Here is a 26,791-nt window from a genome sequence, read left to right as displayed (position 1 = left end):
GGATCACTTAGGCAGGTTGGAATTAAAACGTTCTAATGAAAGGGATATCTGTGCCACGAGGAGATCACAGATTATTTCAATTACAGGTTGGCGATATTGGTAATCAAGACGGCAGACGTGGGGCGGAGGTAACCCCATCTTTAGGCTAATGTGTCTCCACATTGTCCTCGGTCCCTATGAGTCACTCAGGACTGTCTCATCGCTCTTTATTTTTCCTTAAATGAGTGTAATTATAATCCCTTTTTTTTGTTTGTAGACGCAGGTTTTCGTGCTGTAAGGCAGATCTAATGCCTTTTCAAATTCATTTACATGAACAAAGCAAACACAGGGCACGGTTATTATCCAGAGTTAAAAAATGCTTTGAAGCAACGCCTGGGAAGCGAGGTGTGTTCCCTCAGGAGCTCGGGAGTAACTGAGGCGTACAGTGTTTTTACTTAGGGAGTGCACCGAGTCGGAGTATGGTCTTTGCTACCATTCCCATGCTGTTTTTCTAATCTCTGCAAAACATGGAAAAAAAGGGGTGTGGTTTTATTTTATCAAACAATTTAAAACGTTAAAAAATATTTGAACCCACGCTGTAGAGTCCATGGTATCTGCATTATTCCTTTCTCTTTCGTTTGCATTTGAATTTAAAACTGCTGAGGGCTACATCATGTATTCAGACCTGCGACTGATCTTGACTAGAACTACTTGTGCAATATATCTGTTTTGACAGACACCCACCAGCCAATCTGAATCGAGTATTTAGTGCAAAAAGAAAAAAAAAAAAAAAACACCAGATCCAGTTTAAATCGAGTTCCTCCGGAGTCGTCTTTTGAAATGTAAAGAGGTTAGAGCTGCCTGGGTGGTCTGTAGGAAGTGGCGGATGCTGCAAGGTTTAGGTCAGCACTGGCAGACAGGAATCTCTCTCTGTGCTCTATAATTTTCCCTCCGACACACACACACACACACAAGCACAAACTTGTGCAATTAAGTTATTATGTGTCAGTCTTTTGAACAGGAATGCTTAAGGTGAAAACAAAACGATCACCCGTGATTAGTGATCAATGCATTACAACACTGAAAAGCTCTCACCATGTGGGGCTCCTGGCCAGGTTGGCAGGGTGGGCAGGCCTGACAGGTGCTGCTGGTCTTGTTGTGAAACTCGTTCTCTCTGCAGATGGCATATTCTGCACTGAGCAATGGCAGCGCAGACACCTGCAGGGACACAGGAAACCAGAGTTCAACCGAAATCAAGCTCAATATGTTTTACGATTATGATTTACGAATAATAATATGATTATTGTCATGTTAAATGTAATACTTTTTAAAAAAGGAAATATATAACATATACACAACTAGGGGTCTCGTGTTAGTACATGAAAGCACTTCTAGAGTTCTAGCGAGTGTTTGATATTTAGGCAAAAATGATTCTGGAGGCAGCCAATCAGAATCCGTAACCTAAACTAACAGTATATATATTGTTATATAACAATATATATATTGTATTTTAGATTTACAGAACACCTCTTCACACCCTTTACTCTACTAATTGTGTGGCTGTCATTTTGGTCATACATGACACAAATGACACAAAGAACAGGTAGAAGAAACTCTATTCTAGTCACTAATGCATGATGATAACAAAAAAAAAAATCAGAAAATAATGACCATGATTTTGCAGGCTGAGATGGAAGAGGTTTTCAGGCAACAAAAACTTTACTAATGCCTTAAATGTACCATTTTAATCTGCAGTAGGATCTCCCCAGTCTTCATTTTCAGATTGTCCGGTAGATCACCGTCCCCTGGACCCGAATCGATAACTGTACTGGTCCAGTAACGTTGCTAGACGGGGGCATGCATTTATTCAGCTGATAGTTTGCAACTGACACTTGAAAAAGGGCGTGGCTTCAGTACCTTCAGGAGACACACCTCCAAGGTCAAAGAATACTGGTCTTTTTTAAAAAGGTTTTTAAACCTAATTTTATACAGGATTCTTTCATTCATTCATATTTGTCTGAATGTATAAACAGAACATGTCATGATTGCGATTAGGGTTTTCATGTCCACTGCTCCTGCCCCTTAAAACCCCAGGAATCAGCACCACAGACAGCTCCTCTTTATTACTCAATAACTGCATTTTATTAATGCACTAACTACATGGAACAAACTCCTCTATTGGCTGTCTGGATCTGTGACTGAAGTGGGTTTAAAAGGCTCGTAAGGTCACTGTTTATTTCTCAAGCTCTGCACTAGTGCTGTACAGTAGCACGAGAGATTAGAAGAGAAACAGCACAGCAGCGTCATCGGAGCAGAGGCATTTCCACGCAGAGATCATGAGAGCGGACAGATATGACTGCATTAAATGGCCCATAATTGATTTATGGAGCCAGTGTTGGTCTGCGCAGAGGCTCCTAACCCGGAGCAGCTGGGCAGCTTGGGGGTATGAGTGGCCATGGCCTTCAAACGGGCCTCACACACAACAAAAGCCACACAGGGCGCCAGGCAGCCTCCCCGCTCGGGGCTTCAGACAGCAGTCAGCATCCCTTCCCACACACAATGGCAGGCCTCAGGAGAGCAAGACATCGGCCCATAAACTTGCTCATCCTGAAGGCCTGTGCCACGATGACAAATTTTTCCGAAATTACCCCAGCTCAGGCCGGGCATCAATACCACTCTGGGAACATAACATTCTCGTGCAAACGATGTCAGCATGTTATTCTCAAACGTGATTGGTTTTGCTCTAAGCTAATTTGCAGCTCTAAACCGAGTCAAACTTAATAAATAAATCTGCGTCTGGAAGTGGGTGAAAAGCCAAATCCACAAAACAACAAAACCAAATTGCCTCACCATAAACAACGAGCTCTCCGCGTTGATGAAATGCACGGTTCCTGAGAGGATGGGGGGGGGGGGGGGAGACGATAAATTAAATTTGAGTCGCTGTAAGACAAACTTACAGCAGAGGCAAACAATGAGACAGCTGCATGCTGCAGATGATCAAAGAGCGTAATGTGACAGGATGCCGACTGGACGCACATGCCATCACCTGCAGCACCGGCCCTAGCCCTGATGCATCGTGGGAAGTCTAGTGTAGACCATCCCCAGACATCCTGGCCAATGCATCTCTCCTCGCGGACAGGTTCCTGGCTGATGAGATCCCAAACTTTTGTTCAAATCCAGGGGCTTTTGGAGGTGGAATTAGTGGGATATAATTAAGCAACGCAAAGTAAAATTAGGCCCCTGGGAGTGCTGCCAAAAAAATTTTGTAAGTCAACATCTGAAAATGAAGACCGGGGAGATCCTACTGCAGATTAAAATGGTACATTTAAGGCATTAGTAAAGTTTTTGTTGCCTGAAAACTTTTTGGCAAAAAGAAAAACCAAACATATAGATTTGCGTATGTCCCAGTATGCCCAGAGGGATCTTTTCTTGTCTGGGTTAGGCTGTTGATGACACTGGAAGGGTTAATATGAGTCTCACCAGTAACAGGGACAGGAAATGTGTCTCGGTATGGCCTCCTTTCTGGACCATGTTGGCTTCCTCCTGGGAAATGTGATAGACAGAGAGACAGACAGAGACAGACATAATTAAGCCTGATTGCTTGGCCTTGTTGCGAGCAGAATCTGTACGTTTGCCCACATGTCCTGTTCTCATGCTCGGTGGCTCACACACAAACCTACACTTCACTATGCAGTGTCATTAAGCTAGAGGTGGTTTTCTGTGTCAAGCCTGCTGTGTCTAATAGTGATACAACTTGGTCAGTCTAATTAAATGTTTAAAGAATCTTTTCCAGATGAGTCAAATAATTTTTTTTTTAATATGTAGTACTTTTGGGGATTGTCCTGCAGTTCAATTTATAGTGGAAGTGAAGGGTATTTACATTTACAGTATTAATTAGACGGCCTTATACAGAGCAACTTTCAATCAATAGTTACCAGGATAGTTCGTCTGAGACACAATGGTAGTAAGTGGGGTTCGAACCTGAGACTTTGTGGTCTTCTGGTTCATAGTTGGCTGTGCTTCTATGGCTCCAACCTAGTGGTTAAGCTGGCTGACCTGCAAATTTCATTATCTTAAGGTAGACCCAGGCAGACTCAGCTACAGAGTTGTGTAGACCTACACATCAATGCACTCTTTACAAAACAGCTTGACTATATGGTTGAGCTTGTTGACCAATTGGATAAACCATTTTAACAAAACTCACAATTGCAGGAAATTGCAAAAATGCATGAAAGTTGTTTTTAAAAAGGTGTTCTATAATCTGACTCATCAAGGCACGTCTAATCCATGATAGGAATGTATTTAATACAATTTAATAGGTCGTGGGTTCGAATCTCTAACCGCCAAGGTGCCAATGAGGTGGCACCATTTACATTTACAGCATTTATCAGACACCCTTATCCAGAGCGACTTACAATCAGTAGTTACAGGGACAGTGCCCCCCTGGAGACACTCAGGGTTAAGTGTCTTGCGCAGGGACACAATGGTAGTAAATGGGATATGAACCTGGGTCTTCCGGTGCATAGGCGAGTGTGTTACCCACTAGGCCACTTCCACCCTTCCAAACATAATTTAATTGATGTTTAATGTGATAAAATCACTGTAGCATTTCATACGGAATGGAATTTTCCTGCATTACCGGACCAGAAGGTTGCCGGTTCAAATCCAGAACCGCCAAGGTGCCACTGAGATGCCACTGAGCAAAGCACCTTCTCCACAAAATGCCTGTCATGGCTGCCCACTGCTCACTATTTCACACACATTTCGTTGTGTGCATCGTGTGCTGTGCTGCAGTGTTTCACATTATCAATCACTTCACTTTTCACTTAACCTTAAAAGACAATTACCAAGCTACCGAATATTTTTCATGATGTCACTTGACATTAGCACGCACAAGGAGCTACAAGAATATGCATGCAATTTTAGGGGTAGAAAAAAAAACATCTGAAGCGATACGCCCTGAAGCGATTGATTTATTTGTGCATTTGTGAAAATAGTGGAAATGTAAAGGAGTTAATAGATTTAATGATGTTTATGGCAACACACACTGTCTGACGGTAGTGAAGGGCTGCCACACCCTCCCCCCTGCTCTTCTTCACCTACAGGAGACTGGCTTTTATTGGATCAATCCCAGAGCTGTAATAACAGAGCACTCATATTTCTTTCATTACAATATAAATATTGCTGTCACCTTAATTGAAAGGAGATGGCTGGGTGAAAGAGGCATGTTGGATTTTCTTCCCCCCTTTTCTCACGTGTCCAAAATAACGAGGGGGGCCATCAGTTCCAATAATCTGCTCAGAGAGGAACAAGTTATTTAGATTTTATTCTTGGGAGCCGTCCTGCATGTTGTGGGGAGGAAGGAATGAAACTTCCACTCTCCTGTCAAACTGAATCCAAATGACGAGGAGCCACTTTAAGCCAGTCCAGTGACGATGTACTGCCATCAAACTGCAAACTGTCACACGCTGCTTGACTTGTTTTCTCCACGCAGTTAAATGCCCTCACGGTTTGTGGCCTCTGTATAAAAAGCCCGGTCAGCGGGTCTGGCGTGACTCTGAGGAGGGAACACATGCTGTAAATGCTGCAGTTAATTATTCCGGCTGGAGTGCCGACGCCGTGGTGCCTTGTTTTGGTGAATGTGTTTACGCGTGCCTTGATGGAATAGGTGAGCCTGCGTTTGGCGAGTATGTGTTCCGGTCGTGAGGCGCCGACAGACCCGCGTATAATCACCCTCCATCATTAATACCAAAACGCAGGAAGTGTCGTTAGCCGTGACGGCGGTGCTGTCTGAACGATTCCAGTGCTTCGGGAGACACACAATCAGGAACAATTACTGCCCATCAGCCAGCGTGGAGACAAACAATGTGGAAAGCATTTCAGGAGGCTAATCGCTCTCGCCCCTCATAAGTAGGTCCACGAGGGCGAGATCCACTGCCAAGTGCACAAGCACGATGCATTAGCAAATCTAAACAAGTGTCACGATCAACGTGGTGTGAGGTAGTGTCTCCAGAGTCCAGCTGATGCGGGGGGGCTCGGGAATCAAGAGAAGGCCGTACAGTGGGACGTGAGACAAAATCCAAACAAAATCTTTAGCCTCCAGCATCACATCAAAACACTGCGTTCACGGGCCAGAGAGTGTGTTTGTGTGTGTGTGTGTGTGTCAATTTGCACTGAGATAAAACCAAAAGGATGTGACTCCATTTTTCTGGGCATACAGTTAGAGCCCTGGAGGAAGTTCTCAGCATCTGAGGACTGACTGATGTCTCAGGGCTGCGGCGCCGCGGCCTGGGTGGCGGCTCCGGTGCAGCATAATCCCCCCTTCCCCACGAGACTTCAAAAAGACATAGGTGTCACTCGGAGACGCGGTCGACTTTAAAAGGTGCCGCACCTACACTCCTCTTCCTCATGGGCATGTATCCCTTTTCTTCACAAGGTCTTCATGTGCATCGCACCATGACCAAAGTCGTAGTCGGGCGTCAATCAGAGCAAGCCAGAGCCGGGATGCTCCTCACCACCGGCTGACAGACACGATGCGGCTGTTATGACAAACAAGACGAGTTTTTAAAAAGTTGCAAACATTCGTCCAAAGTCGAGTTCCAGTAATAACCACAGGAGTATTCAGTGGTCTTAAGCAGGAGGAGGCGGAGAGATCAGTAACACAAAACTGTCTAATGATGGGATGATTTACACTCCCGAACAATGGTGATTACCTTCTAAATCCAGCTTGTATGATTCCTGAGGCCCAAGGGCGTAGGATCTATAAAAACCCTTTAGACAGTGTATATTTACTTAATAGATTCTGTGGTTTCAATAAACCTCAAATTCCCCAAATGCTGGTTCATTGTGGGAAAGTTGGACTAAAGTGTAATTATAATATAAATCCTGGATTACTACATGCATTTGTGTTAAAAGAAGCAGGAACATTAATGTGCTTCAATAAGATATAGGACATGAGTAAATGGGTAGGTGGTGGTGGTAAATATACAGTATGCTTGTTTTGTGATGTTATTAGCCAGTTTTTTTTTTTATTCATTAACATAAATGTAAAAATTATATAATAGCCGAATCATGTGGAAATCGCTAAGTGCTAAGTGTGGGCTTGGCTCAGTGATTTAAAGCCAGGGAACTTCAGGATTTGCATAAATAGAAAAAAAGAAACACTCGGCAGTTGTCTGTATCATGAAAACAAAAGACTAACTACCCTACCCGATGGTCTGCGATCATTTCTGTCAGCCAGAAGTTTAAGATGGAAGGATGGAAGGTGATTGACGTCTCTCATGCACACGGCTTCCTCGTACTGGACGATTTAAACCTGCACCCCTCAACGAATCACACGCAAATTTAATCATTTAACATTGGGTTTTCTTTCTCTCTTTCTTGTTTTGTTTTATATATTTTTTGGAAAATGCGGCGAACAAACCCCACACTTAGCACGTAGCGCTGGAATAGTGCCAGCCAAAAAAATGTGCCCTGAAAACACGTTAGCTAACTTCTCCCAATGCCCTTGCATAAACAGTGCAAAAACAAATGCTATAGCTAATAGCTAATAACATCAAAAGGAGGAAAAAACAGCATGGAATAAACTACTGCTTTTTTGTAACTCCGTATTTAGCAGCAAAGGGCACGGGCAGCTCAACATATGAATCTCTTTCTCGGGGTTAAATACAGAGTGTGCACTCAAACATACTTTTTAATCATCGGCAATACACAGGAACGTGTGCGAATACAATTTGCACTGTCGCTTTGGACAAACACCCCACTGTTGCACAGAAATTGTGTCAGAGGCCCGAGACACGCTGTAATTACTCCTGCCGAGCAGAACGTCTCATGGAGTCTCCGGCAGATAATTGCGGCGGAGCAAGAAGCAACAGGTCCACCGCAGTTACCGGCTTTCAGCCGCGTTGTCAGCAGGCGCTCATTTTGGTGGGGATGCAGGTACCGTGTCATTGCCAGGGAAATGTTTTATTGTTTGATGATCCATAAAAAAGTGAACGGTTGACCCTATTTTGTAGGGGTTTAACTGATACCCGTACTTTCTACGGGTACCTGAGGGCGTAGCGTACCCGCATCAACAATATTCTGCTCTTCTTTTATTTATTTATTTTAATATTTAATGTGTCTTTGTCTTCAAGAGTTGTCTGTTTGAGTCCTTTTAGGACACCAGGATACGTAACCCCCCATTTAAAGCGCTAAACTGGCTGCAGGGCCGGTAGCAAAGTGTGGAGTAGATAAGGATGATGGAGAAGGTGTCACAACTCAAGAGTGATGGATGATGCCCCCCCCCCCCTCCCCCCAACAACGTCTGCCTCGGGTTCGGTGATGCTAATTGCAGCCCTGCTTCCCGCACGAAAACCTGGCTTCTGGACTGAAACGCGCTAAATCGTGCAAATCCTTGTGGAGAGGAACCACAACCAGACCAATTCAACGTGTGTTTGTACACTGGAGACCCCATGGCGCTGGGCTTCAGGATTTTTATTTAGTTTTTTCCTAACTTCTTTTCACAGACAGACATTCTTTCACATGACTGTGCCCTGGAGCCGCTCTCTCATTATCAGACTAAACGAACACACACGCCCAAGCACTTTCATCAGATTCCAGCAGCCGGCTCTTTACGCTGCGGACCCCGGCTCTCCGGGGCTGGAATGCGCCACGGTATGTTTGAAGAGCAGATTTACTCCTGACACCTCCGCCTGCACGGACCCTGCCGGGACTTGCCTCTTCTGAAAGTCGACCGCAGACTCCCAGCCCCGGGTTATTAATCTTATAACGACCACATAATCTAAGATAAATACACAGAGTATCATTATCCTTATCATTAACAAGGCTGAAATATCTGTTCCTTGGGGAGGGATTAGGCTGGAGATACTCTTGCTTTCCTTCTAACCTGGGCGGGGCCACCCCTTCTGTGTCCAGATGAATTAGGGGGGGGTCTGGGTGGGGCTCCATCCCTTCCTCGGTCCTTCATGCGGCGCATTGGCGGTGGCCTGCTCTACTCAGTGCCGGGGTTAACTGCATGTTTCCCACAGCCATCCCTCGGGCTTACAAGTAATAACCTCTTACGTTAATACCCGAGTGAAAGGTTTGACAAGGTCACGATGAAAGGCGATGCAGAACACATGGCTGCACTCACAAACAAGCATTTATGGCTAAACCCAGAATCCCTTAATGTTAATATTCGGCCCAGAGGAAGTTCTTTCGGAAAGCCTTGCCCTTGAGATTCAGGAATTGTTCCGCTAGTTTGTGTCACTCTGACCTCTATTAATGAAATGAAAGGGGATGTGGAAAGCCTGGGGGTCTCGCTCATCACAGGCCGGGTGTGAGAACAGGGCTCGCATGCTGACAGTGACTGGCAGCTGGGTCGGGATGCGGAGCGGCGTTCTTTCTTTCTTTTTTTTTTTGAAGCCTGACGAAGGGAGATTGATTGGATCCCTCCCCTCCCCAACCTCCCCGTATCTCTATATAACTCAAACCAGATGGTCCCTGTCATCCGCAGGACGGCTTGAGAGTGACACCCCCACCCCCCAAAAAGAAGTTCCGCCTTCAAAATTGATATAATTACTCTCCATCCGATTAGGAAAATGCATCTCAAGACGCACTAATCAGGGCGGAAATCAGGCCAAGGACAAGGAGGGGAAGGGGGGTGCTGGTGGTCTGGTGCCGTTCCCGGTATTTCATTCTTAATGACAATTAAACAAACAGCATAATTAAGTGGGGTTCTTGTAATCTTGGCAGTGCCATGTTCCTTCTGCAGCGAACGTCTGTTTTCCATTCGCGGGCTCCTTTGGCTCGAGATAAATAATCCCGCCTTCAACCTCAAGGACGCGCACGGAGCGGAAGGTTGTAGTACGAGTGTCGTACGCGGGGTCACGTGACACCACTCCCCTCATGTACACACTTATCCTACGGCGCATACACAGTCACCCCTTAGAGTGCCCTTTAAAGTGCTGCGCCGTCTCTGGGTGTCTTTAAGGACAAAAAACAAAGCGAGTCCTTTTCTCGGCTCCTGCCGCTCTCATGACTTATGTGTGCAAGTGATTAACGGCTCCTTGACAAAGTTATTGTTATGCCTGTTTGTGGCTTTGTTTCCAGAGAAAAAAAAAAAAGTCTTCATAGACTAACTTCTGCCCGTCTTTCAGATTTAAACACATGGTGTCCCTGAACACCCTCCAAAAACCTTAACAATGAGATGCATTATGGTGCACTGCTGCCTTAGGTACAAACTTACAAATATTCTAATATTTAATACACTGGCCCGAGATTGATTGGAAAAAAAAAAAAAAAAGGAATCATATCTACAGATATTTGATATGCTTCTTTTCTTGGAAGTGGAAGGAATCCTACACAGGGGACGCATTCACTTTAACTTGTGCCTCTGAGCGAGACTGGCCGGGGTGAAGAGTTGACTTTCCATGTCGAAACGAACTGAAGAGCTTCAGCACCTCCAGCTATAAGCAGTATGTGACTGTACACGCAGGCAAAAACGCTTTCTCTGAAGATCTCTCTGCTGGTGCTGCTGCTGGAGGTCATATCACTCTAACTGTGGCACATGCACAATAATACATAAAGATCATTAATAAATTGCATTTCATTTAATCTGTTGTAGAACACTACAGATCACATCCAGCCATGAACCCTTCTAAGAAATTATTGCCACAGTCCTTTGCCCATAGTATTAAACGGACTCTTATAATTGGAAAAAGACCCCCTTTCAAGCTAACTTTAATCAAATGCTTGCAATAAGAACCTCCCAAATTAGTGACAAACCTCAAACAAGCTAAGCTCCAGTGGAAAAGCCCCCGCTGTGTAATCAGTTTCAAACAAAACCAAAGGTTCAAGCAGAACTAGCGCATTGTTACACACGATCTACTGATTATGGCATATTAAATTAGATTTAGCTGGGGGAGATCACCTAATGTTCATTGGTCACGGGGGTCTCGCTCAGGGACACTATGGTGACCATGTGGGTATTTTTACTGAATAGGATGCTGTTAGAATTACAATATCTATAATGTCATGGTAACAAGTACAAGGGAAATTAGGTGCAGTCCCTGGGAGGTATCTTAAATACTGTGTGTAAAAAAGGCATATGCTAATATAGTACAAAATATCAAATTTAAATTGAAGGGTGAGGTGGAAACCTTGTTGCACATTAAAAAGAAATTGACTTGGAGGTGGAAAAATAGTCATTAAGTGCCCTGATGGCAACAGGGTAGGAGCTGTTGTCGTGGTTTTAATGCTCCAGTATCTCCTGTTGGAATTCAGTTTGTGTACAAAAACACCTATGAATTAAGCAATTTTACCATACCAGATATGCCACACTTTTTACTGTGATGGCAGAAAGGTGTGCGATTTGTTTAAAAAGAGACAGCGGGTCGTCAAGTTGGCTTGTTTGCAGCGCTTGGCCGTGGCCGCTTGGTCTGCGTCTGCTCCCCGTCTCTCTTCATCCTTTGATTGCTTTAATTACAGAGTCTCTGTCAGCCCCACTTCTGACAAGCACAGTAAAAACAAACTCAAAAGTGCAGATGAAAAGCACGGCGCCGAGACGCTCCCTCCTTCAACTACTGTTCATGCCAACAAGGCCTTTGATTCCGGGGCTTCAGACTGGCGCGTTAAGCGCAGGCTCGTCTTTCATCGCCCCCCTTCAGACCGACGATGGGCCTGCGCCGCCCTAAAACCCCCTTGGACCTGATTGCCTTTGTCTCCTTCCTCTCGCCATTTTCCCTTGCGGTGACGGGGACCGGTGGTTTCGGTTTATGGAGAGGATCCTGGGACGGGTGTGGGCACCAGGAGAGGGCAACAGTAGCCAGCATCAACACTGTCAAGTGCAAAGTGCCGAGTGACATTTCACACCAATGTCAGGGTTCTCCAACTCGGAGCCCGGGACCCACTCAGTCTCCGGATCTCCCTGGTTCTGATCAGAGGCTTCACACCTGACTCTCAGGTAGAGGAAACATCAGAGGTTCCCAGACCTCAAAAAGACCCCTTGCAGCATATTTTTATCACCAACACTGTAAGTTCGGACGCTCCGGGACTCAAACCGAGCTGCTCTGTTCCTCAGGAATGGCTGCATCTTATGATTAATGCTCCCAAATCAGCAGAAATTAAACACATCAACCAGAAAGCAATACTAAAACAGATATCATTCCATAAATTGACTATTAATAAGTGGCAGTGAGCCCTTATCATTATTATGTGGTTCTTTTATCCGTGACCTCGTGCCCCCTGTAAGATTTTTTTTGTTGCCACTGCCAGGGTGCAGATCCTGTTGCTGATGATGACATCGACCCCCCCCCCCATCCATAGTCTGCCATCAACACAAATAATAATGCTTATTAATAAAATAGACGTTCTGCCCCCAGCACCAGTTGAAAGTGTCCCGCACAGGAGCTCCAGGCTCGGCGAGCTGGAAAAACGGATTTAGTTCCACCTTCGGCACTCAGTTCAAAGCCCGGGGAGACATCAGAGGAGCGGCATGAACGTGCATGTCTCCGAGCAGCAGGACTTTCCCGCAGGACTCGGTGGGACAGACAGGCGGCACCGTGAAAACAATTACGCGCGGGCCGCGCACCACGACGTGCGGTGCCCTGTAGTGAAACCGGAGCACGACCTTTCTAAAAAAAAAAAAACAACGACACGATTAGCTCAAACTAGAACTGTAAAAAGGTGCACTCGCACGTAAATACCTTTAAAAGCAGCGCCTGAATGACAATATAATGGATATATATTTATTCGGAGTATTTTTTTCTAATCGATTCGCATTAACCGAATCCGATTTGGCTGATGAATGTAAATGGTAGATACAAGTGTTTCATGTTAGTTGCGTGGAGCGGATGAAAGTAGGCATGCACGCTTTCTGCGATCAGATGATCCAGGAATTTCCCCCAGGTGCCCGGAAAACCTCCCCGGGTCGCCTTACCTGCAGGACGGAGGTTCCTTCAAGACTCCTGACCGCGACAGTAGATGCTAGATTTCCAATAAAAAAAAGACACCGGACAGTGATCAGCACGAACCAAATCCCTCGGTGGGACCGAAGTAATCCGCTACTGAAGCCCGCGACTCCCTGCTGCCGATGGGCATCGTTTTCTCGGGGAACGAAGCTCCTCCTCGAAGAAAAGGAAAAGTGCGAGGAGGATCTCCGCCCTAAAAAAGGGAATTAACCTGACTCAGGTAGACGGGACCTCCGCCGAGCGCCGCGCCGGTTCCACTCCGCCATCTAGTGGCCAGACGGGGGAACAGTCTTCGTTTCAGAACGGCTGCCACTTGAATTCAAACCAGCCAGTTGCTGTAGTAATTCTAACCAACCATGCAAGAAGTTAAACTCAAATTTAATTAGTTATTCTGACTTGGTCAAATTCACTTATTCACTGTACAGCTCTTTGGTTCTGTGTTGGTTGCTTTAAAGTGCTTTATAAATAAACATGGATTGGATCGGATGGAAAAGACGTCAATGTACTTCAGAGGGGTCTAATTATTCTCCTGCATTCAAAAAGCTTAGTTGATCACTGAAAACCGTCCAGCACAACACTGCTAAACCCTGGAAGGACAGTGGAGCACTATTACCTTAGCGAGGAAAAAATGTGGTCAGAAAACAATCTTCAATGAATGTGATCAGAAGTAGAAGTCAAATTGTAATAAAAGGACATCTGAACCCTCAGCTATGTGTAAAAAGCTTAAATCATTGAAAATTGCACTATGCAGTGTTGTCATAAGATAGGTTTTTGTTATTGCGGCTAATAGAAAAAAAGAGGCCCCTGTTTGCTAGGAAGTAGCCTAGTGGGTAACACACTTGCCTATGAACCTGAAGACTCTGGTTCAAATCCCACTTATTACCATTATGTCCCTGAGCAAGACACTTAACCCTAAGTTGCTCCAGGGGAGGACTGTTCCTGTAACTACTGATTGTAAGTCGCTCTGGAAAAGGGCGTCTGGTAAATGCTGTAAATGTGTCACAACCATGTTGGCATTACGAGGCAGGTGCACGAGGAGGAGGACGAAGAGGTGACGAGAAGACGAGGAAGGAAGGACGCCATCGCATGACATCACGAAACCAGGGTTTAATCCGATGACACTGGTTAACATGGAACATAACTTCAAAGACCTGACGAACAGAAACGAACAGGGCAGCTTTATACACTTGAGACAGGTGAAAACGATTAGGGAACATTACACAGGACAGCAGTGAAACTCATGACAAAATGTACAAAGACTGAACTCTGGAGGGATGTAAAAAGGTCAGGTATAAGGGATGCACCCATCATGCACAGCCACTGCAGTGTGTGATCTGAGGTGGCTTCAGTAGGTCAGATTGGTGGGTATCGGCAACGCTTGCTATTTTGTATTTTTTTGTACAAGTCATATGGCTCTGACTGTGAAAGAAGGGAGCATGTGAAGTGAAAGTAATTTATTTTTCACATGTCACACACCACAGCACAGCACCCAGTGAACACAGTGAAATGTGGCCTCTGCATTTAACTCATCCCCTGAGGGAGCAGTGGGCAGCCATGACAGGTGCCCGGGGAGCAGTGTGTGGCGACGGTGCTTTACTCAGTGGCAACTCTGTGGCATCTTCCGACTATGGGTCCGCTTCCTTACTCGCTAGGCCGCCACTGCTCCATGTGCATGTGCTGGAGAAGACTCTATGCATGGCCAGCACAAAAAATCTTGGTAAAAAAAAAAATAAGACAACAGAAATTGCTGTTGCGATTTCTGTTGTATATTAAGTAAAGAATCCAGCTGTTTTTTCTGGGTATTTTGTTTATGTTCCCATTAAGCACACCCCCATTGCTCTTAAATTACAAGATGATAGATGCAACCATATATCAGATCTCGTCAAAACTTCCTGCCAGTAAGATCTCAGTCTCTTTAAATCCCCTTGTTATTACTTTGATTCATCCGTTTCAAGGGATCAATGGATCCTTTCATCATTGTTCACTGTCCTTCCTAAAAAAAAAAAAAGGAACTTGAAAGGACTGCAAGATTTTCTTTTGGCCTGAATTCTCCCAAACAGCACTTATGTATGATTATTGTTAATATTGAATTGTATTTCTTATTATGTTAATATTAGATAAAATCAGCTGGAAATGGGTCAATGTGAAGAATCCGTTTCAAATATTCCATTGTGTGGAGCGGTATTCATTACTTGTTAAGTACTAATTAATAATTAATTCAGGATGAACAATAAAATGAAATTACATTAATAATTTTAGTATTATTTTGGCAAAGTAATTATTAGCATTTTCAGTTTTTGTTTATTTATTTTTTAGATGAATCATAATTTTTCCTGTGTCTTCCTGTAATAAAATGGAGCATGGCACATGTGTGAGGGGGCTGCTTATTTATATGCTGCTGTCAGAAGCTTTTGCCTCTTGGCCGAAACAGAAAACAGGTGCGTTCTGGGCATCTGTTTGGGTCAGACGGAGAACGAGTACTTTCCTCCCTGGGGTGAGGAAGTGACCAGTTGAAAGTCTGGGCCTCGTCCCTCATCCCCTCCGTGCTGCTTCTCCCTCATCCGCAGGAAAGACCAGATAAAAGGCCCTTTTGAAATGCATGAAACCTACCAATTACAAGCACTGGCAGCACAACAAAAACCTGTCAAGGATCCATTGATCCAAATGGTAAAAATAAAATGGCTTCTTCCTGTTGGGTCGAGATGAGAAGGCCACTGGTGTGATGAAAACAAATATCACATGTTAATGTGCCTGAAGTGCATGCAGAAAATATGAACGTTCATACAGGTTTAATGTGACGCAGCACAGTCATGGACAAATATCTTAAAGGCTTTTTGGACATTGGTCACATGTTAACATTTCAGATTTTGGGACTTAATATATGTAGGAGAAATGTGTCACAAACTGTGCTATATTATTCCATTTTAATAGTTTATTATTTCGGTCCTCTGCCAGAGGAGATTTTGGAAAGATGCACTTTGGTTCTGTGGTTTCCATGGAAATTGCAGGATCAGTTAACCTACTTTTGCTGGACACTGTTATGTTTCGAAGGAGGGTGTTATGTTTCCACATCTTAGCACATATTCTCTACTGCAGATGTGCCGGAGTTAAATGGTTACACTAGATTTATAAATGTATTTCTTTTTTTTGTGTCTTTTATTTTCTTATTTTCTAAAGACTTTTATTTTGTTTACCTGTATTCTGATGTGGGTAAGGGAATTATAATGATAATCCGGGTGTTTGTTCAATTGTAAAATGTTAAAATGTGTTAATGTTTCTGGTTATTTTAAATATGTTTCTGTATTTTTGTTTGCTCAGTTTATGATTATTATAAAAAAGTTATGTGGGTTCTAAAACTTTGATCACCCCCCGAAAAGTGGTTGGATGTGGCCGTGCCCTTGGGTTAGTGGGTTGGAGACCCGGTTTAGTTCTCTTAGACACATGGCATGAGCTGTGAGAGGTGCGTGGGGTTTGTGTGTAAAAAAAGTTATTTCTTCTATTGTTGTGACGCGATGTTCTGGCGTGATCTTGTTTTTGTACAGAATACAGTTTGCACGGAAAATCTCTTGGGTGTCGGCTCGTCATTGCGGTTCAAGAAACGAAATCAAAAAATTACACAACGCAGAAGAAGAACCGCTACACAGATATGGAATTTTGTTGTCATTCAAAAAACGAAAATATTCTCACTCATACACTATCTTTAACCGCTTAGTCCTACTCAGGTTCGCGGCCACCAGAGCCCATCCAGGGGCACTGGGTGTTTCATTCTATTCTGTACTCTTAATAGAATGGACGGTTAACGCTGTTACAGTTGCGTAAAAACTACTTTATTGAAAACAACACAGGTTCACAAAACGTAACATCCGGTGTCACCCAGAATTCAGCCCGTACAACAACCATCCCAACATCCTCTCTCTTTTTTTTTTTTTTTTTTCAAATTAACTGAACACATCAACAACAATTTGATCAATTGAAAATGTAGTGCAGAACAACATATATGCATTCAAATTCACTGTGTATCAACTAAACATTCCCCAAGTTCGTATTGTCTTGGCATTGTTAGCTAGTTCAACAATTCTGTAACTGTTCTAGCTTTTAATAAACTACCCAAAATAAAGCCCCCTTTCCTTCTTCTTCTATTTCCCATTAGAACTGAGATTTAGGTGAACCCATATTCCCCCAAGAGGACTGATTACTGAATATAGTCTTTAAGGTAGTGGGGTCTAACCACTTTTCTTCCAGACTTTGTGACAGCCACGACAGGAGCATACTTGACTGGGTTTGCTCCCATCGTTGGGTCACTATTTCCCGTTCCCGGCTTTGTGTTTTCTGCAGTTGTGACTCTGTCTTTTCTGAGGTGTCGCCGGTTCCTCCTCAGAATGTTTCCTGAGTCAAGCTGGACATCATAAGATCTGTGGTCCACGGGTTTTACAACTGTTGCTTTTGTCCAAGCTTTGGTATGCTCCCCTGGCTGGATACGGACTCTGTCTCCCTGTTGCAGAGCACCTAGATCCTTTGCATGTCTGTTGTAGTATGCAGCTTGCCGTTTTCTGTTTTCAATCTGTCCCTGTTGCGTGTGTACTACCTTCGGATGTAACAGGTTGTCGTGCATGGGCATCAGAGTTCTTGTTCTCCTGCTGAACAATCTCTGTGCTGGGCTTGCTTTGATCCCTTGTGATGGTGTGTTTCTCTGATCCAGCATGCTGAGGTAAGGGTCCTTTCCATCAGCTTTTGCCTTTTTCAGTAGTCTTTTTGCAGTCTTCACTGCTGATTCCGCCATCCCATTGCTCTGTGGGTATCCAGGTGATGATGTTTTGTGTTTGAATTCCCACTGTCTACTAAACTTTTTGAAATCTTCTGATGCATATTGTGGGCCGTTATCTGAAACAACAACATCAGGGATGCCATGTCTCGCAAAATGAGCTTTCAGTTTCTGTATGACAGTGGTTGATTTTGTGTCAGGTAAATAGTCCAGCTCCCAAAAATTAGAGAGGTAGTCGACAGTGATTAGGTAGCTTCTATTGTCCAAAGTGAATATGTCAGTTCCTACCTTAGACCATGGGTTGCTAGGTAATTCATGCGACCACAGAGTCTCCTTTGGTTGTTTTACATCCATAGACCTGCAGATGTCACACTTTTCTACAAAAGTCTTTATCTGATCATTCATGCCCAGCCAATAAACACATTCTCTAGCCCTTCTTAGACATCCCTCTATCCCCAAATGTGAGGAGTGAATGCGCTGAACAATGTCACCTCTGAGATTGTCAGGGATTACTACTCTTTCTCCTCTGAAGACAACTCCACTTTGGGTACTCAGTTCTTCCTGGAAGGAGTGGTAATGTGCAATGTCCCTCGGTAAGTCTTTCTTGCTCATTGGCCAACCATCTTGAATTACTTTGATGAGTGACTGCAGTTTCCTGTCTCTACTTGTTTCCTCTCTGATGGCTTTGAATCTTTCTTCTGCTATATGTATATGATGGACCATGTTTATGCTCTCAATCTCCATTTCTACTGAGTCCCCAGATGCATGTTCAGGTAAGTATGAGCGGCTCAGTGTGTCAGCAAGCAACATGTCCTTCCCCGGGATGTATGTGACCTCGATGTCATATCTCTGCAGTCTAAGTAACATTCTTTGCAGCCGTTTTGGGGTATTCAGCAGGGGTTTCCTTATTATATTTTCCAGTGGCTTATGGTCAGAATGAACAGTGACTTTCCGACCGTACGTATACTGATGGAACTTTTCCATCCCGTAGACAATGGCTAAGCATTCTTTTTCTATTTGGGCATAACCCCTTTCTGTTGGAGTCAATGCCCTGCTTCCATAAGCAATCGGCACCCCCATCTGCAGTAAAGCAGCTCCTAACCCAGTCTCTGATGCGTCACACTGGAGTGTCAGTGTTTCTTCTGGATTATAATATTTGAGGATTGGAGCTTTGGTGATGGCGTCTTTGAGCTTTGTGAATGCTTGCTCCTGCACATCTGTCCATTCCCACATACTGTCTTTATGAGTTAGCTGCCTCAAAATCTCACAGCCATCTGATAGGTGATCACAAAACTTTGAGAGATAGTTTATCATGCCCAGAAATCTTTGGACACCTTTGACATCTACTGGACGTGGCATGTCCCTGACTACTCGTACCTTTTCAGGGTCAACTCTGAGCCCGTCTGCAGTAAGTAAATGCCCGATGTAGGGAACCTCACTTCTTCTCAGTTGAAACTTTTCTACGTTCAGTTTGATGCTCTTTTCTCTACATCTATTCAACAATGCTCTTAGTTTATCGTCATGGTCCTGGTTTGCTTTTTCCCAGGTTTCCCCCTCTCCTGTGATCAGGATGTCATCGGCAATGACATAGATGCCTTGTAACCCTTCCAAAGCTTGACTGAGTTTTCTCTGAAACACCTCTGGTGCGGGACTGATGCCCATTGGCATCCTCAGCCATCTATATCTGCCATATGGTGTGGCAAATGTGGTCAAGTAGCTTGACTCCTCATCCAGAGTCACATGCCAAAATCCATTTTTTACGTCACACACCGTGAATACTTTTGCTCTCGATAGATCAGGCAGAATGTCATCTATTGTCGGCAATGGAAAATGACATCTTTTCAAAGCCCTGTTGAGTGGCCTTGGGTCTATGCATATTCTGAGATTCCCTGATGGCTTCCTGACAATTACAAGACTGCTGATCCATTCTGTGCTACAGTCTACTGGTGTGATGATCCCTCTTTGATGAAGATCACTCAGCTCTGCTTTTAGTGGTGCCATCATTGCGACTGGAACTCTTCTCTTTGGGAGTTTCACTGGGGTTATATGTGAGTCTACTTCCATCCTATACACACCTTCCAAACATCCATCTCCCTGGAACACATCAGCATAGGTTTTCTTGATATTATCCATGCTCCACATTTCTACTTTCACAGTCTCCTCTGTGACAATACTATCCACAGCCATGATGTTTTCATACTGAACTTTCACCAGGTTCATGGCCTGTACTGCCCTGCTGCCCAATAGTGGCACTGCAGATCCCTCATCAACAACCATGAATTCTACTCTGTACAATTTCTTGTTTCTAGGGTTTCGCAATTTGACTTTACATTTTCCCAGAGGCTGTAGAGTGCTTCTATTGTACATCACCAGCACTTTCTCCGTCTTTTCAATTTGTGTGGATGGGTTTAGCAGGTTGACAGGAATTATATTACAGCTAGCTCCACAATCTAACTGGAACTTCACCTGTTCTTTTCCCAGGAGCATGGCAGCAAAAAGTTTCGAGGGCGGTCTTCGTTTATCCTCCGTCACGGTGTTCACTGTTTCTACGGTTACACACAAGATGTCTTCGTAACTTTCCTCATCTGACTCTGTGATGGTATGCACTGTCCTTTCTTTCTGCATTTTAGTTTTGCACAACGCAGCAAAATGATTGTCCTTTCCACATTTTTTGCACTTTTTTCCATATGCAGGACATTTCTTTTTACTTCTTTCATGTACTTTACCACAAAACTTGCAGTTTACTGTGCTCTTACCGTCATCTTTTCGCACCGCATGCTTTACTGCAAGCACCTCCTCTGTCACTCGTCCTTCAATTGTTCTGCTGTTTTCTCTTGACAACTCTGTTGCTCTGCAGATTTGCACACATTTTTCCAACGTCAAATCCTGCTCTCTTAGAAGTCTCTCTCTCAAAACAGAGCTGGTTATCCCACAAACAATTCTATCGCGGATCAGAGAGTCTTTGATCTGGCTGAAATTGCACGTACTGGCGAGCATTCTTAAGTCCGTTACATATTTGTCAATGTTCTCTTCGGAAAACTGATTCCTGACAAAAAAACGGTACCTTTCCACTGTCTCGTTCACTTTGGGACTGCAATGTTCCTCCAAAGCCCTTATCAGTCGGTCTACAGTCCGATCCGGTGACGAGGAAGGGATTAGGGTCTCGCAAAGCTCTCTTCCCGTCTCCCCAATGAGATAGCTGAAAACTTTCAGTCTCACGTTTTCGCCGGCATCCGCCAAAGTGAGATCTTTATACAGCATAAACTCTTCTTTCCACGTTTTCCATGATTTCGCCAGATTATTTGAGTCCAAGCAAAGGTTTGCTGGCGGTCTCAGTCCCAACGAGTTTTCCATCCGCGCTGCGCCTGAACTCTCCGCTCTCTCGACCATAACTGTCGGACGTAGTTTCGCGCTGTGTCTAATAAATCTCTGTGCTCTTCTTCAAAAAACAAAGCACCGCTGCCACCATGTTTCATTCTATTCTGTACTCTTAATAGAATGGACGGTTAACGCTGTTACAGTTGCGTAAAAACTACTTTATTGAAAACAACACAGGTTCACAAAACGTAACATCCGGTGTCACCCAGAATTCAGCCCGTACAACAACCATCCCAACACTGGGCACAGGGAGGGGCACTAGCCCACCGCAGAGTGCACACATTCACTGTCTTTTGAGGATGGGGGGAAACCAGAGAACTCAGAGGAAACCTGCACCAACACGGGGAGACTATCTGGACCCATGATAAGAGTAAGATGTGAATGAAGTACAGGCAAAGCTTATTCTCTCTGAAGCCAACAGCCTTCTGAACTTTAAGAGACACTAACGTGGCTAATCTGGAAAGTACCCAGCATACTTTAGATGTCAGGGATGTCAACTGCCACTAGGTGTGACTCAGTCTCAGTTTTTTTTTTTTTGGATATATTGTATTTTAGGTTTCATATGTTGGAAAAAACAGATCTCTTGATCCATTAGTGTGTGGCATTCCCACTATTCCCTCTCAAGTGAGACCTTCAGGTCACTCTGTTTAGGCACCGTCTCTAAAATGGGGTTTCACCTGCGTCCAAATTGGAGCGTTATCTGAAATGTTGTCATACACATGAAGATGCAGAGAAAGGGCCAAACGCTGCTTTAACTCTTTAACTCTTGAAACTGTTTCAGAAATTCATCATTCTGTGGCCCCTAAAAGTCAAAGCAAAGTCAAAGTGAACTTTATTGTCATCTCACTATATACAAGTGTGCAAAAAGGACACAAAGCCAGATTGGCTAAGTAATTTTCTTCCTTGTCCCTCCTAGTGATTTACGTGGAACAATGCGGCTCCAGAGCATCCCATGGACTGTCTTTTTGCAGTCTGGTGTTCTGGAGGACCGTGGACTGTGACTCAGAGGAAAAAAATTCAGAAAACTATTTATTACTTTGATACAAATAAACAGGTTTTAATCAATTGAAGGTACAATTTACTCCTGAATAATTCCTGCAGGGCAAACTCCCCACGCCTGTGACAATCTTTTTTGTTGACCCGCCATGTAATCCATTTATTTAAACAAAGTAACTGTATTCTGATTTAAACTGTTACAGTTAAGAAATAAAGTTACTCTTATTTTGTATTCTAAATACGTAACGCTGTTACATGTATTCCGTTACTCCCCAACACTGGGTATGGCCCAGGTAACTTTGTGGCTAGTGAGTGTTAGCATGGTGGCTGATACTAAAATGTAAACAGGAAGTGAGTGACAGCACTTCCTCTGTGATGTCTGGCAGGGGTTGGAACCACCTGAAGAATATGTGGTCTGCTCAGGTATTCCTGCCCAGTATTCTGTAACACACAACTCGTCAGATGTACTAATATATGAGGGGCCGTTTAGGAAATACTTTTGTTACATAGACACATGTGAAACACATATGCATTCACATATGAATCTGACAAGCATGCATTTATTGAAAACTTACAAACACACACACACATATGAAACAATCACACAGATACAGGTGTAACAAACAAAAATTAAACTTAAACAAACATGTGAAAAGCTTCACTAATGCTATATGGGTGTTTAACACACCGTTTAAGTTTAATTTTTATTTGTTACATAAGAGTCTATTTCACCTGTATCTGTGTGAGTGTTTCATATGTGTGTGTGTCCTTCACCTCTGTATCTGTATCACCATATATTCCTCACACATCCACATACAAACCTCACCCATACACCATATATTCCTTATGCATCTACATACAAAGCTCACACATACACCATATATTCTTCGCGCATCTACATACAAACCTCACCATGCTCCATATATTCCTCACGCATCTACATACAAACCTCACCCATTCACCATATATTCCTCACGCATCTACATACAAACCTCACACATACACCATATATTCTTTGTGCATCTACATACAAACCTCACCATGCTCCATATATTCCTCACACATCTACATACAAACCTCACCCATTCACCATATATTCCTCACGCATCTACATACAAACCTCACGCATACACCATATGTTCTTCACGCATGTGAAACGTGTGATGTGCACGAAAAACAATGTGAATGCGTGCACGGCAGAAGTAGTATGTGCGAGGAAAAAGTGACGAATGTGCAAGGTTTGAGGTCTGCCCCAAATGATGACTTGCTCTGTGCTTGAAGTAATGTGTGGAGCTCCTATGAATGGGGACAACATTTTCAAAAGATTTCTTTACATTAGCAGAATAATGCAAATAATTCCAGGGTGCCTTTTCATGGGTTGTTGCCTTGCATTTTACCCAGATACAATACTGCTATTTTCTGTAAATAGTGAACCTGCACTGACACCAATTGCAGGCTCACTCTACGCTGGAAGGGAGCCCCTCTCTGTTTCACCCCTTCCAAAGGTTTCATCCATACTTTTTTCTCTGTCCTAGAGTTATTTTTTCTGGGGAGTTTTTCCTTGTGTTCAGAAGGGTCAAGTGTAGGGGGTATCAACAGTAGGGTCTGTCAAAGTCCATTGAGACATACCATTTGTAATTATGGGCTATAGAAGAAATGAATATTAATTCATTTAGATGATGACTGTCGTGTGGTCTTAATGTTGTGGCAGTTCCACAGCGCTGCCACTTGCGTATCTGCCCCCCGTGTCTGGACCCTGCCCCTGACAGGTACAGGGTCTTGATTACTCCTTATTTGTGTTGTTGTGGGTGATGAGTCAAAAATAGGTACAGATCAATATGGGTGGGTTCCATGGCGCACGGGGGCAGACATGCAGGTGGTTGCGGGGGGAAACCATGGAGATACATCCTTCTTCAGTGCATGGGGCAGTGGTGGCTTAGTGGGTAAGAAAACAAACTCAAAATCGAGGGGTTGCTGGTTCAAATTCCGAACTGCCAAGATGCCACTGAGAAAAGTACCGTCCCCACACACTGCTCACTTAGGGCAATGGGTTAAAAGCAGAGTAATGAATTACGTAATGGATTGACCATGACCTCAAATTCTTACATATTCTTCATAATAGGTTTATGTATTCTTCTTACAAAGCTTCTTTGTAAAAAGCTTTGTAGCTTCTTAAAAGCTTCTTACAAAGCTTCTTATAAGCAAAAATTAAAGCACAATGGTATTTAAGTGTGAGAAGAAATACATACATCAAAAGTGGCAAGAACTGAAAGACGAGTAGATTTACAGTGAGATTCATCAGCGCAAAGAAAGATAGCTGTCAGAAGATGCCGTACTGCTGATTACAGATGAGCTCAAGAGACAGCTGGAAATAGAAAGGGAGTCCATTACACAACTAAAACGGTGTCTCCAGGCTGAAAGAGAGGCTCATGAGCAACATATAAAGGTGGTGATGGCTGAATAAGAAAAGAAGCTGGAAAAGATGCAGTCATCCAGAAATATGGGAAGTGCTCTCCATGTGGAATCTCAAAAGAAAAGTGGTCGGAGGTTGATGCATGACTACTGGAATGGACTGTACAGACTACAGTTTGAGAAGCGTACAGATATTGCTCCACAAAAACAGGACACACAAAAATTAGTCATGGAAGTCAAGGAACCCCTGCTTCAAGAAAGAAGAGGTCAAAAGACAATGCCTGCCAACCGCAATGACCATGTGGAACCTCAAAAGAAAAGTGGTCAGAGGTTGATGCATGACTACTGGAATGGACTGTACAGACTACAGCTTGAGAAGCGTACAGATTTTGCTCCACAAAAACAGGACACACAAAAATTAGTCATGGAAGTCAAGGAACCCCTGCTTCAAGAAAGAAGAGGCCAAAAGACAATGCCTGCCAACCGCAATGACCATGTGGAACCTCAAAAGAAAAGTGGTCAGAGGTTGATGCATGACTACTGGAATGGACTGTACAGACTACAGCTTGAGGAACGCAAAGATATTGCTCCACAAAAACCAGACACACAAAAATTTGTCATAGAAGTCAAGGAACCCCTGCCTCAGGAAAGAAGAGGTCAGAAGACGATGCCTGCCAATCGCAATGACCATGTGGAACTTCAAAAGAAAAGTGGTCGAAGCTTGATGCATGACTACTGGAATGGACTCTACAGACTACAGCTTGAGAAGCGCACAGATATTGCTCCACAAAAACTAGTCATGGAATTCAAGGCACTCCTGCTTCAAGAAAGGAGAGGTCAGAAGACAATGCCTGCCAACCGCAATGACCATGTGGAACCTCAAAAGAAAAGTGGTCGGGGGTTAATGCATGACTACTGGAATGGAATGGACTCTACAGACTACACCTTGATGAGCGCACAGATATTGCAGGACACACAGGAATCAGTCATGGAAGTCAAGGAACCCCTGCAATGTTGGAAATTAATGGTTAAATGTTGACTGTAACTTAAATAAAAGATAAAATCTTTACAGAAATGTTTTTGCGTTAGTATGCAATAAAGAAATCATTTCCTCATTTCACAATTTTATATCCAGTGAACACTGCAAGCAGGGCTCAAAAACTGTGTTCTACCAAGATTTCTGTATCCTATCACAGGGCTCTAGCCTCCTAAGTCCCAGCATTTAATTTTTGTCCTTCTGGGGAACATGATTATGGTCATTTTGTTTAAATGCCCTAATTCAGTCATACTGTACTGCCTATGAGAGATCCTGGGATTTTGATGTAGAAATTACTAGAAATGTAGAATCTAATGACTAGAAAAAGGGAAGGACTTACTGAGCACATGTTCCACCTTGTGCTCAGTAAGTCCTCGGGAGTCTCTGGTCGGAGAAGCCGCGAGTTCCGCATTTAAAGTGGCAGACAACCGGTACTTCCTCGAAGACTAGCGAGGCGGTATTCAGTGTTTGTTTAGGGAGGTTTAGGGGCTGGAGTTCCGGGGTCACACAAGCTTAATCGGGTAGACTTTATGACTTTAAATTGAAAGCTGAAACATCAGCTCCAGATGAAAAAGTTGGAACATGATCTAAAGCTTAAAATGTGGGAAGTGGAAGAACAGGAATGCGAGCGTCGACACGAGTTAGAATTAAAACGTGTGGAGCTTGAGTTGGCTTCTAAATATGCCCATTCTTCACCCTCGTCTGATCCCACACCGCCTGCTTTCGATGTTGGTCGGCACATTAGAATGGTACCTCCATTTTCTGAGAAGGAATTTGAGAAATATTTTAACCATTTTGAGCGCGTTGCAACCGTGTTGAAGTGGCCTGAAGAGGTGTGGACCATGTTGCTGCAGTGTGTGCTGGTGGGAAAAGCTCAGGAGGTTTATTCCTCTCTCACTATGCAGCAAAGTTCTGATTATGCTCTGGTCAAAACTGCGATCATGAATGCATATGAGCTTGTGCCTGAGGCGTACAGGCAAAAGTTCAGAAAATTTAGAAAAAACGATCAGCTTACGATTGTGGAATTTGCCAGAGAAAAAGAAACTTTATTCGGCCGGTTGTGTGTGTCAAGTAAAGTAACCACATGGGATCAGTTGCGGGAGTTAATGTTACTTGAGAAATTTAAGAATTGTATTCCTGAAGCAGTGTCAACCCATTTAAATGATCAGAAGGTTTCCACGTTAGCACAGGCTGCTGTGTGTGCGGACGAGTACTCTCTTAGGCATTAAATTGCGTTTTCACAATCACGGAAAAAGGACTGTGGAAAGGGTGTGCGGG

The 26,791-nt window shown here is 43.8% G+C and overlaps 2 protein-coding genes across 4 annotated transcripts in view; both read right to left on the bottom strand.

The window, feature by feature from the left end:
* The window catches only part of edar (ectodysplasin A receptor), a 33,254-nt gene extending 20,176 nt beyond the window's left edge, over window positions 1–13,078 (bottom strand). Inside the window, exons 1-5 of one of the 3 annotated variants that reach the window (XM_028991766.1) lie at window positions 12,899–13,078; window positions 6,371–6,518; window positions 5,171–5,536; window positions 3,460–3,522; window positions 1,075–1,197 (exon numbers count right to left, since the gene is read on the bottom strand). In XM_028991766.1, coding sequence (XP_028847599.1) covers window positions 1,075–1,197; window positions 3,460–3,522; window positions 5,171–5,206 — 222 coding nt within the window. In that variant the 5' untranslated portion in view covers window positions 5,207–5,536; window positions 6,371–6,518; window positions 12,899–13,078. The remainder of the gene's footprint in view (window positions 1–1,074; window positions 1,198–3,459; window positions 3,523–5,170; window positions 5,537–6,370; window positions 6,519–12,898) is intronic. The other 2 variants (XM_028991765.1, XM_028991767.1) reach the window with 2 other exon arrangements.
* A 3,656-nt stretch (window positions 13,079–16,734) lies between these two features.
* Window positions 16,735–21,081, bottom strand: LOC114796917 (uncharacterized protein K02A2.6-like). The gene is made up of 3 exons (XM_028991436.1): window positions 20,756–21,081; window positions 20,448–20,542; window positions 16,735–20,237 (listed from the first exon to the last, which is right to left on the bottom strand). The coding sequence occupies exons 1-3, from the start codon at window positions 21,079–21,081 to the stop codon at window positions 17,122–17,124; spliced, it is 3,537 nt and encodes a 1,178-aa protein (XP_028847269.1). The 3' UTR covers window positions 16,735–17,121.
* Between the last annotated feature and the right edge of the window lie 5,710 nt (window positions 21,082–26,791).

The sequence above is a fragment of the Denticeps clupeoides genome, chromosome 9, assembly GCF_900700375.1.
Source record: "Denticeps clupeoides chromosome 9, fDenClu1.1, whole genome shotgun sequence".
Lineage (NCBI taxonomy): Eukaryota > Metazoa > Chordata > Actinopteri > Clupeiformes > Denticipitidae > Denticeps > Denticeps clupeoides.
Note: the sequence above shows the minus strand (reverse complement) of the source record. Positions and strands in the feature narration are given on the sequence as shown.